Raw genomic sequence first — 12,237 nt, 5'->3', positions numbered from 1 at the left:
TGGATGCACGGTGTAGACCTAAATCTACTGTATGTGACGTTGTCTATGTACTTGTATGTACTTGAATAGCACTTTCAATTCTACTGTATTTGTATAATGTTTCTTTTCACAATAAAGATACTGGTATTTATGGTAATTGTCTCTCCTTGTCACGGTATCTGGTCTTTAACACAGCCTACCACATATTTGGGCCAACAATGAACACGCACACACACACACACAATCATACACACAGCAGATTTTTCTTTGGCTATCAGATGGGCCACTATAAAGCTGAGTCCATCTTTTAATGAATTGCAGAATAGGGAGGCCAAACAAGCAATGTGCAGCAGCTGTCACAAGACTTGGTGAGACGACGAGAAGTCAGGTATTAATTGGCTGTTACTTCATCCTGATTCCTCATCATCATCTGAATGAGTTTGAGCAATCATAGGCCTACGCACTTCATTATTTCGCTGGGACATTTATTTTGACGTTCACATTCCACTTCCGCTTCCTGCGTGTCTCACACACACGCAAGTGTCAGCCAGCCAGTGACATCAGTAGGTTTATAATTGAACACATTTATGAAGATTTTACACTATTGTGGAGAGATGTACTGTTTGGATTCTTTACATACAATAGAAATAAGCGGAATCATTTTTATGTAATTAATTTCATTATTCTTTTGGCCAAATTTCATATACACAAATATAAATTTACAAACAGAAAACCACATTTTCGTACCCTACAAAAAGAAATTGAACTGTATTTTAAGACGGTTAAATGCTCTACTAACAAAAAAGCTGTTAGAATTGTAAGTATATGCATGTCCCTTAAGGTCCTTGTGTAATTGTAATGGGATATTGTACCCCCTAGCCCCGCCCCAGCCCCGCCCCTAGCTCGATTGTCCATTGTTTGTAATCTATGTATGCTTGTGTTCCCTCATGTGCTTTATGTATTGATTTGATATTAATAAAAAAAATATTTAAAAAAAATTAAATTACGCTTGCAACTCCTACAAAGATAGCTGTCTAGATACATTAATTCTCAAGGTAATGGAGTGGGATTTGTGCTTGGCGGTTGATTGGCTACTAGTAATAACTAGCTGGGGCGTGTTTGGCTAGTCAGGAAGGAGGAACGATCAACACTTCCAGACCTCGCCTACTTTAGCATCTCTAGCTAATGTTACTCTCCTACTGTTGCATGTGATAGAGTTGCGCTAGCTACTTCGCCATCTCTCTCTTGTTTTCAGATCGAAAGTGACACTGCTGTGTCAAACCAGCTCAACATGTTCCGCAGTAGGGACAAAAAAACGCCTGAACAGTTCCAGGATGTTTCGCAAGGGTTGAAAAAACTATATCGGACTAAACTCTTTCCCCTGGAGGACACCTACCAATTCCACGACTTTCACTCACCGTCGCTCGAAGATGCCGACTTCGACAACAAACCCATGGTTCTCTTGGTCGGTCAGTACTCGACCGGGAAAACCACCTTTATTCGGCACCTGATGGAGCAGGATTTTCCCGGTATGAGGATAGGGCCCGAGCCGACGACAGACTCATTCATAGCCGTGATGCACGGTGACCAGGACGGGATGATACCTGGAAACGCCTTGGTTGTCGACCCCAAAAAACCCTTCCGCAAACTCAACGCATTTGGTAACGCGTTCCTCAACAGGTAAATAAATACTCATGCCACATTCCCAGGCCCCAGGGGAGCTTATGGCTGTCAGGTGACACTCATAAATGAGGAATTTAATAGGATCTCTATGGTAACACCTCTCTCAACATTCCATAATACCTCCCTCACAAGCCTCTGCATGTAGGGACTCTTTGAAACAAAACGATCTCTACTGTTCCTCCTGTCATTCCCCTTTATTTCATCACCACAACAGATTGTAGTATCTGTTCCATCCACCATGTCTGTTAACCCACCTGTAAAAGTCACCCTGCCAAGTTGAGACATCCTTTTCCCCTTGGGCTGTTTGAACAGTATAACAATACCTAGCCTAATCTAAACTATAGTCACGACCTAGTCTGTCAGCATTGTTTAGCCTGTTTAGCCTGCAGCAGCACTGTAAGGTAAATGGGAAATAATGGTTTGTGTTTTGAGTAGCCAGGCAAAAGTGTGTTATCTGTCTTCTCCTTAGTTGCACACCCCAGGGCAGGCTACAGTTGCCACATCAGTAGTAACAGCTGGCCAACTCTCACTGAGGCTTCTGCCTGCTATGAGGCATTAGGAAATCCTAGTCAAATTGCAGTGCTGGTATGTTCTTTATGGTAGTGTGACAGCACAGTCAGTCAGCATCTAGGCTATGGCTTCTCAGGTCTCAGCTGGTCTTGTGTGTTGAGTTACTCATTATCATGATACATCAAAGTGATTCAGCAATCCAGACTGCTCTATGGCGCATTCTGACACCACAGTCAGTTGTTCAACGTGGCATTATGACAGCAGTCGATTAGTCTGTCTGTCTGTTCTGTGGCTTCAAACACACAATCCTTCAAGGTTGTATTTATTGTAGTGTCCTTTGCTGAAGTATCTTCTAGAGAGAAGGTCTATCTCCCCTCTGTGAGAGCTTTGCTGGCACCACAATACACAGCACTCAAACAGATGGTCTGATAACCCTGGCCTTGTCTCTCTCCATGTTGGAGAGACACAGACTGACTGACTAAGGGTTTTGGAGGAAGTCCTGTGCTCAACCTGGCGACGATAGGGGATTTCCTCAACCCCAGATTAGCTGTGGTGCCTCACACACCGCCATATGCTAGCTCAAGACACATGGGTCAACACTGATGCTGGATTAAACTCCTCCTCATCCCTGTTCTAGGGTACTACATTACCCAGGATGCATATGTACAATTGATTTTTGTTGATTCATAGCCGTGAAGGTCAATGAGAGTCAATTGATAATTAGCCTTGCTTAGAGGCTAATTGATGAGATGAACAAGGCATCACAAGGCCCATGAGACGGGCTGTTTCACAACAAGACTGATGACTTTTGTAACCGAGATGGAGTAGTAAGAGTCAGCGGGAATGGGTTGGGGTTCCGTTTTACTGAACTCAGCCTGTTATTTCAGGACACTGACTGACTGCACATTACTGCATGTGGGCTTCCAGTAACACTCAAAGTGAAATGTGTTGTAAAGTACGCAGGCCTACTTGTCTTGCACAGAAGTACACTCCACCACGTCCTCATCGCTCATACAATGAATGGCAATGCTGATAGTATTTCTTCACTTTGGGAAGTTGAAGGTCTGCCTGGTGGGGGCTCGGGGTGAGGAGGGGGACAGCAGGATGTGAGTTACTGTTTGAGTGTGTGATGGAGAGAGATTCTGAGGTTAGCCCAATTGTGTGGAGCGTTGTGTGGAAAATGTTAGATAAACGGGAAGGCTTGGACAGACTGCCACAGAATGTATAACATACGAAAAGCTGAAGTGGAAAAATTTACGTTTTTGTTATACTTGGCAAATATTCTCATTGTAATATGATACTACTCTACCACAGGATCTCCCACCCTCCCCCATATTTCTTTGACTTGTTGTTTGGCCTTAAAGGTTCTCTCCCTCCCCCTCTCCAGTTGTAGGATAGATCTGCTCTCCTGGCAAAATGTAAGTTAAGAGCTTAGTTCTAGTAGTCTTGTGACCTAATGCCTGTAGCATAATGTCCGGGAAAGTCTGTTCCCGAGGGAGCGGTGTCTGGGAAAGTCTGTTCCCGAGGGAGCGGTGTCCGGGAAAGTCTGTTCCCGAGGGAAAGTCTGTTCCCGAGGGAGCGGTGTCCGGGAAAGTCTGTTCCCGAGGGAGCGGTGTCCGGGAATGTCTGTTCCCGAGGGAGCGGTGTCCGGGAATGTCTGTTCCCGAGGGAGCGGTGTGACAGCAGAGTTCTGGGTTGAGAAGGAATAGAAATTGTAAAGCGTAACAATCCCCTTCTTTGTTCCTGCTTGAGGGAACTGCAGTTGTCTGTTTGACTGACCTTGCCCTCTCTCTCCAGATACAAAACATGTGATTATATCTGTGTCATTGTTTGCTCCAACTTTGTTGAAAAACCTTTGTTTGGGGTGACTAATGCAAGATGACAACATCATGTGTTGTATGGGCTTGGACAGTGAATCAAGGTTATTCTATGGACAATTGAAGAAATGATGCAGCATTCAACTCAAACAGAAAACAGTTCTCTCCTTGTTTGAATTGAGCTTCGTTCCACTTCCAGTCAAACCATTCAGTTTCCATTTCCAGCAGTGACAGGTTGACTGGAAGCATAGTTTGGGCCTACATTAATGCCTAGTTTAGTTTCAACATCCTCACCTCTCTCTCTCTCCCTCTCTCTCCTTGTAGATTTATGTGTGCTCAGATGCCCAACCCAGTCCTGGAGAGCATCAGTATCATCGATCCCCCTGGAATCTTGTCAGGAGAGAAACAGAGAATAAGCAGAGGTCAGCCACACACGAACAATATATCACCGTTATCTCAATAAATGTGTTAAGCCTGACAGTGTCAACCACTCAAAGCAGGTCAGAGTTAACACACGCCATTTAAAACTCACCTAAGAGGAGAGAATAGTATCAAATACTTATGTTTTCTGTCAAGAGGAGTGCATCTAATCCAACTGTCTTGTATGACATTGGTCCTAGGAAGGGAAGCTGACTAGAGATGACTGAATTTCCCCATATCCCCTTATTTTGCATTCTTCAGATATTGCTCCGCCAATATTTTCCTTATTGGCTGATTCTGCTGATTTTGTAAAATCATCTTTTATTGGGTCAGTTTTTTCCCCTACAAGTGAAAGAGGGAGATGGATCCTACCGGGGGGGTGTGATACTGGAATACCGCATTCCTACCGGCTATGATTCCACACACAGGGCTGACTGTATTGTTCATCAGCAGTATGACCGTCCCCGGGACTGGGTTAGAAGCAACACTTGGCATTGTGCAGCGATAGTGGGGAAGGCCTGAACATGGGTAGACTGTAGAGAGTGGTGTAGTTGTCATTGTGGGGACACTTGGTAGACTGTCTCCCACACACTCTTTCCCCTGGTCCCCCCCCACGACACGCACTCACAAAGTGTCCCCCTGCAATGCATGTGCAGCAGAGCTGGTGCTGGTTGTGTGGTCAGCTGCGTAGATGAGATTTTTAGACAGACTGACTGCATTCTTCTCAGATCAGATGACACCGGCACCAATCAAAACCATCATTCTCTATTTCTTTATTTTATTTTATTTTTAAAGAGCCTCGGCTCGCTGTGCCAGAACTCCCCAGACTTCTGTTCAGAAAAGCAAAAGGCCTCTGTTCCAATTGTTTTTCAGCCCGTTTCCTGTTGTTTTTTTAAATAGGTCAAAGAGGATGGAACTGAATACGTTATTTATTTTTATATATGTATGTATTTTACACCCCCCCAATTACGATCTTGTCTCATCGCTGCATTAGCAACGTTTTGAAACATGTTATATATTGTCTATAGTTTCAGTGTGTAATTGTCAATTATAGTATCATGCTCGTGTCCAACCCTCAGAATACACCACAATCCAAAACCCCAAACCCACTTTTCCTCTTTATTTTGTCTCCAACATCTCATCTTTCTCCTCAGTCTCATTTGGGGTTCCTCCTCAACATAATTATTGCTGTGTGTGTGTGTGTGTGTGTACACCATAACCCTCCTCCCGTTGCATCTCTGAAGGGTATGACTTTGCGGCGGTACTGGAGTGGTTTGCGGAGCGCGTGGACCGCATCATCCTCCTGTTTGACGCCCACAAGCTGGACATCTCAGACGAGTTCTCTGAGGTGATCCGCGCCCTGAAGAACCACGAGGACAAGATGCGCGTGGTGCTGAACAAGGCTGACCAGATCAACACGCAGCAGCTGATGAGGGTCTACGGCGCCCTCATGTGGTCGCTGGGAAAGATCATTAACACCCCCGAGGTAAAATTTGAAAAACATTCATTTCGACCAAGTGCGTCCCAAATGGCACCCTATTCCCTATATAGTGCACCTATTTTAAACAGGGTCCACACATGTCTCCCAAATGGCACCCTATTCCCTATATAGTGCACCTATTTTAAACAGGGTCCACAGGTCTTTCAAATGGCATTCTCTTCCCTATATAGTACACTACTTTGCCATGGTCAAAATTAGCGCACTATTTTGGGAATAGGATGCCATTTCAGATGCAGACAATTTAAAATGCATATAGAGTTGCCTTAGTCATCAGACTACAGCACAAACATTAAGGATGTGAAGTGTACCGTCAAGTTTACCGGAAAGTCAACCAACTTATTTCCATTGTGGTCCTGCTGGGGCCGTGCCTGGCTACCCAGACTCCTTGCTACGGCAAATGCTACCCCACACCCATGGATGTTAGTTTTTTCTCAATGAGTTTGGATCTGAGTACTTATCTATATCTCAGACACACAGTACCAGTCAAAAGTTTGGACACGCCTAGTCATTCAAGGGTTTTTCTTTATTTTTACTATTTTCTACATTTGTAGAATAGAGTGCAGACATCACTATGAAATAACACATGGAATCATGTAGCAACCAAAGCAACCAGCTTCATGAGGTAGTCACCTGGAAGGCTTTTCCAACAGTCTTGAAGGAGTTCCCACATGCTGAGCACTTGTTGGCTGCTTTTCCTTCACTCTGCGGTCCAACTCATCCTAAACCATCTCAATTGGGTTGAGGTCAGGTGATTGTGGAGGCCAGGTCATCTGATGCAACACTCCATCACTCTCCTTCTTGGTCAAATCGCACTTACACAGCCTGGAGGTGTGTTGGGTCTTTGTCCTGTTGAAAAACAAATGATAGTCCCACTAAGCGCAAACCAGATGGGATGGAGTATCGCTGTAGAATGCTGTGGTAGCCATGCTGGTTAAGTGTGCCTTGAATTCTAAATAAATCACCCTCAGTGTCACTAGCAAAGCCCCCACACACCACCACCTCCATGCTTCACGGTGGGAACCACACATGCGGAAGTCATCCATTCACCTACTCTGCGTTTCACAGAGGCATGGTGGTTGGTACCAAAAATCTCACATTTGGACTCATCAGACCAAAGGACAGATTTCCACCTGTCTCTAATGTCCATTGCTTGTGTTTCTTGGCCCAAGCAAGTCTCTTCTTATTGGTGTCCTTTAGTAGTGGTTTCTTTGGCCTGATGTCACGCAGTCTCATCTCAACATTAACTGTTCAGAGGTCTGTTACTTGAACTTTGTGAAGCATTTATTTGGGCTGCAATTTCTGAGGTTGGTAACTAATGAACGTATCCTCAGCAGCAGAGGTAACTCTGGGTCTTTTCCTGTGGTGGTCCTCCATGAGAGCCAGTTTCATCATAGCGCTTGATGGTTTTTGCGACTGCACTTGAAGAAACTTTAGAAGTTCTTGAAATTTTACCGGATTGACTGACCTTCATGTCTTAAAGTAATGATGGACTGTCATTTCTCTTATTCTCTTATTTGAGCTGTCCTTACCATAATATAGACTTGGTCTTTTACCAAATAGGGCTATCTTCTGTTTACCAACCCTACCTTGTCACAACACAACTGATTGGCTCAAACGCATTAAGAAGGAAAGAAATTCCACAAATTAACTTTTAGCAAGGCACACCTGTTAATTGAAATGCATTCCAGGTGACTACCTCATGAAGCTGGTTGAGAGAATGCCAATAGTGTGCAAAGGGTGGCTACTTTGAAGAATCTCAAATATATAATACATTTTGATTTAACACTTTTTGGTTACTACATGATTCCATATTTGTTATTTCATTGTTTTGGTGTCTTCACTATTATTCTACAATAAAGAAAAACCCTTGAATGAGTAGGTGTCCAACTTTTGACTGGTACGGTATATATGTTTGATTTATTTAATTAGGCAAGTCAGGTAAGAACAAATTCTTATTTACAATGACGGCCGAACCCGGACAAACCCCAACCTGGACGACGCTGGGCCAATTGTGCGCCACCCTATGGGACTCCCGATCATGGCCAGTTGTGATATAAAAAAAATCAAATCAAATTTTATTTGTCACATACACATGGTTAGCAGATGTTAATGCTGAGCATTAATGCTTAGACCGCTGAGCCACAAACACCACCACAGAACCAGGGTGTCTGGTGACGCCTCTAGCACTGAGATGCAGTGCCTTAGACCGCTGAGCCACAAACACCACCACAGAACCAGGGTGTCTGGTGACGCCTCTAGCACTGAGATGCAGTGCCTTAGACCGCTGAGCCACAAACACCACCACAGAACCAGGGTGTCTGGTGACGCCTCTAGCACTGAGATGCAGTGCCTTAGACCGCTGAGCCACAAACACCACCACAGAACCAGGGTGTCTGGTGACGCCTCTAGCACTGAGATGCAGTGCCTTAGACCGCTGAGCCACAAACACCACCACAGAACCAGGGTGTCTGGTGACACCTCTAGCACTGAGATGCAGTGCCTTAGACCGCTGCACCACTCAGGAGCCCATATATTTATTTGTCTTTGTCTTTATTGATTTATGTGTATTGTGGTCCTTAGGTGGTCAGGGTGTACATCGGGTCGTTCTGGGCCCAGCCTCTCCTGATCGCTGACAACAGGAAGCTGTTTGAGGCTGAGGAACAGGACTTGTTCCAGGACATCCAGGGGCTGCCCCGGAATGCAGCGATACGGAAACTCAACGACCTCATCAAAAGGGCACGGCTGGCTAAGGTGAGGGGAGGGGTCCAGATGTTTGTAGGAATGTATGGGGGTATAGGAAAAGAGAAAGAAGTGGAGGGCACTCAACCAACGGGAGTCGAGGTGCAACATATATATTTTTTTAATGTATTATTGAAAAGCTGCAACACTCGCTCACCATTATTTACTCGTTCTATTTAAGCTAAATTAAAAGAATGGGACTTGGAATAAGGGAATATCCAAGAGGGCACTTTTACAGAAAGGAGCAGCGTTAAAGCTAGTAGTGTTTTGTTGTGGGCCAACAGGTAGTTTCTCGAGGATGTTTGAACCCTTGTCCATGTCTACATCCTCAACTAGATGGTTCATTATGGCAGAATGTCAGTCTGGTCAATAGCTTGTTTCTGTAGGTTGTGTGAACTTTTAACCTTTGTCCAGGTCCATGCCTACATCATCATCTCTCTGAAGAAGGAGATGCCCAGTGTGTTTGGAAAGGAGAACAAGAAGAAGGAACTGATCGCCAACCTGGGAGAGACGTACCTGAAGATAGAGAGGGAACATCAGATCTCCCCTGGAGACTTCCCTAAACTCAAGAAGATGCAGGTGAGATGGAGCCTCTGAATCAATATCTAGTTTAGCCTTTGTTTCCTCAGAGAAATGTTGCTGGAATATTTTCGGTACACACCAGAGGTTAATCAATGTGACTCTATAAACTGAGGTCTTATCCCGTCCTCTGTATTATGTTGTTGAAGTAATGAAGACCATCCAATGATGAATATATTATTTGTTACTGATGTCAGACCTTTAACATACACTGCTCAAAACAATAAAGGGAACACTTAAACAACACAATGTAACTCCAAGTCAATCACACTTCTGTGAAATCAAACTGTCCACTTAGGAAGCAACACTGATTGACAATAAATTTCACATGCTGTTGTGCAAATGGAATAGACAATAGGTGGAAATTATAGGCAATTAGCAAGACACCCCCAATAAAGGAGTGGTTCTGCAGGTGGTGACCACAGACCACTTCTCACTTCCTATGCTTCCTGGCTGATGTTTTGGTCACTTTTGAATGCTGGCGGTGCTTTCACTCTAGTGGTAGCATGAGACAGAGTCTACAACCCACACAAGTGGCTCAGGTAGTGCAGCTCATCCAGGATGGCACATCAATGCGAGCTGTGGCAAGAAGGTTTGCTGTGTCTGTCAGTGTAGTTTCCAGAGCATGGAGGAGCTACCAGGAGACAGGCCAGTACATCAGGAGACGTGGAGGAGGCCGTAGGAGGGCAACAACACAGCAGCAGGACCGCTACCTCCGCCTTTGTGCAAAGAGGAGCAGGAGGAGCACTGCCAGAGCCCTGCAAAATGACCTCCAGTAGGCCACAAATGTGCATGCTCAAACGGTCAGAAACAGACTCCATGAGGGTGGTATGAGGGCACGACGTCCACAGGTGGGGGTTGTGCTTACAGCCCAACACCGTGCAGGACGTTTGGCATTTGCCAGAGAACACCAAGATTGGCAAATTCGCCACTGGCGCCCTGTGCTCTTCACAGATGAAAGCAGGTTCATACTGAGCACATGTGACAGATGTCAACGGTGTCTACCGACTCTATCACAACTTTCTGCTGCCTGCAACATCCTCCAGCTTGACCGGTTTGGCGGTGGGTCAGTCATGGTGTGGGGTAGCATTTCTTTGGGGGGCCGTACAGCCCTCCATGTGCTTGCCAGAGGTAGCCTGACTGCCATTAGGTACCGAGATGAGATCCTCAGACCCCTTGTGAGACCATATGCTGGTGCGGTTGGCCCTGGGTTCCTTCTAATGCAAGACAATGCTAGACCTCATGTGGCTGGAGTGTGTCAGCAGTTCCTGCAAGAGGAAGGCATTGATGCTATGGACTGTCCCGCCCGTTCCCCAGACCTGAATCCAATTGAGCACATCTGGGACATCATGTCTCGCTCCATCCACCAACGCCACGTTGCACCACAGACTGTCCAGGAGTTGGCGGATGCTTTAGTCCAGGTCTGGGAGGAGATCCCTCAGGAGACCATCCGCCACCTCATCAGGAGCATGCCCAGGCGTTGTAGGGAGGTCATACAGGCACGTGGAGGCCACACACACTACTGAGCCTCATTTTGACTTGTTTTAAGGACATTACATCAAAGTTGGATCAGCCTGTAGTGTGGTTTTCCACTTTAATTTTGAGTGTGATTCTAAATCCAGACCTCCATGGGTTGATAAATTTGATTTCCTTTGATAATTTGTGTGATTTTTGTTGTCAGCACATTCAACTATGTAAAGAAAAAAGTATTTAATAAGAATATTTAATTCATTCAGATCTAGGATGTGTTATTTTAGTGTTCCCTTTATTTTTTTAGAGCAGTATAGTATATATCTCCACTCTCTCTCGTCTCTGTAGGAGCTCCTGGCTGGCCACGACTTCTCTAAGTTCCCTACCATGAAGCCCAAGCTACTGGAGGCTGTGGAGGACATGTTGGCCAACGACATCGCTCGCCTCATGACCCTGGTCCGCCAGGAGGAAGCCGCCATGCCCAGCCAGGCTGTCCACGGAGGTGCCTTTGAGGGCACCATGTCTGGCCCCTTCGGTCACGGCTACGGAGAGGGTGCCGGGGAAGGCATCGATGAGCTGGAGTGGGTGGTGGCCCGGGACAAACCTTCGTACGATGAGATTTTCTACACGCTGTCACCGATCAATGGTAAAGTGTCGGGCGCGGCAGCCAAGAAGGAGATGGTGAAGTCCAAGCTGCCCAACACGGTCCTGGGCAAGATCTGGAAGCTGGCCGACGTGGATAAGGATGGTTACCTAGACGACGAGGAGTTTGCGTTGGCCAATCACCTGATCAGAGTGAAGCTGGAGGGACATGAGCTGCCGGGTAAACTTCCGGAACACCTGGTGCCACCTTCTAAACGCCACCAGGAGATTGATATGGGAGAGTGATGTGGGGCTGGGAGGAAGGGGGGGAAATGCAATCTGATGAACCTGGGGAGGGCTGGGTTAGGGAGGGCTTGTTTTGCGTTGTGGGGGAAATGTTAATGAATATTTGCTGAGGGAGGGTTGGGCGGGTGGAGAGTAATGCAACATAATGTGTTGATGCTGCGTGAGGAGATGGGAAACGGGTTAAAGACATTTAAAATATACTGTCCATATGTTGATCCAAAGAAACATAATGAACTTGTTCTTTTTGGAGAAAAAAGATTCTAACTTAGAATTGTTTTATCTATATTTTTGTATTTCCTGTCAGTTTACTATGAGATGTTTTCAAATGCTTCCGTTTGATTATTTTCTCCCATTTAATAAACATTTAATTTATCCCAATTAAGTAGTGTATGTTGGAAACTCTTATTTTGAAATGTCTACCTATATTGAATTGAATACATAAGTACCCCCTGTAGGTGAGAACCGGTCACTGTCAGCTGAGCTGGACACAAGCACCTGAGGACAGGACTCCACTTATGTATCTGCTTGTTAAATATGTTTTGACCAAGGGTGTAGAGATACAGCTGTAGGCCTACTGATCAACTGAAGATACTGACAGAGAAAGAAGGAAGTGATTATGAGATTCTGGAACACATTCATGGTGAACATGTG

The 12,237-nt window shown here is 45.4% G+C and overlaps 1 protein-coding gene across 1 annotated transcript; it reads left to right on the top strand.

Moving 5' to 3' along the window:
* Positions 1-1,122: 1,122 nt before the first annotated feature.
* ehd1a (EH-domain containing 1a) lies at positions 1,123-11,964 on the top strand. Its single transcript, XM_024428779.2, has 6 exons — positions 1,123-1,659; positions 4,314-4,411; positions 5,654-5,895; positions 8,491-8,661; positions 9,064-9,228; positions 11,047-11,964. The coding sequence occupies exons 1-6, from the start codon at positions 1,271-1,273 to the stop codon at positions 11,584-11,586; spliced, it is 1,605 nt and encodes a 534-aa protein (XP_024284547.1). The 5' UTR covers positions 1,123-1,270; the 3' UTR covers positions 11,587-11,964.
* Positions 11,965-12,237: the final 273 nt, after the last annotated feature.

This window comes from Oncorhynchus tshawytscha, linkage group LG08, assembly GCF_018296145.1.
Source record: "Oncorhynchus tshawytscha isolate Ot180627B linkage group LG08, Otsh_v2.0, whole genome shotgun sequence".
NCBI classification, from domain to species: Eukaryota; Metazoa; Chordata; class Actinopteri; order Salmoniformes; family Salmonidae; genus Oncorhynchus; species Oncorhynchus tshawytscha.
This window is presented reverse-complemented; position numbering and strand designations above follow the sequence as displayed.

What these genes read in the sequence shown, in the direction of transcription:
- ehd1a (XM_024428779.2), top strand. Translation starts at nt 1,271, where the DNA reads ATGTTCCGCAGTAGGGACAAAAAAACGCCTGAACAGTTCCAGGATGTT. An exon ending in GAAACAGAGAATAAGCAGAG is followed by an intron (nt 4,412 to 5,653) that starts GTCAGCCACACA and finishes GCATCTCTGAAG; the next exon opens with GGTATGACTTTGCGGCGGTA. An exon ending in AAAGGGCACGGCTGGCTAAG is followed by an intron (nt 8,662 to 9,063) that starts GTGAGGGGAGGG and finishes ACCTTTGTCCAG; the next exon opens with GTCCATGCCTACATCATCAT.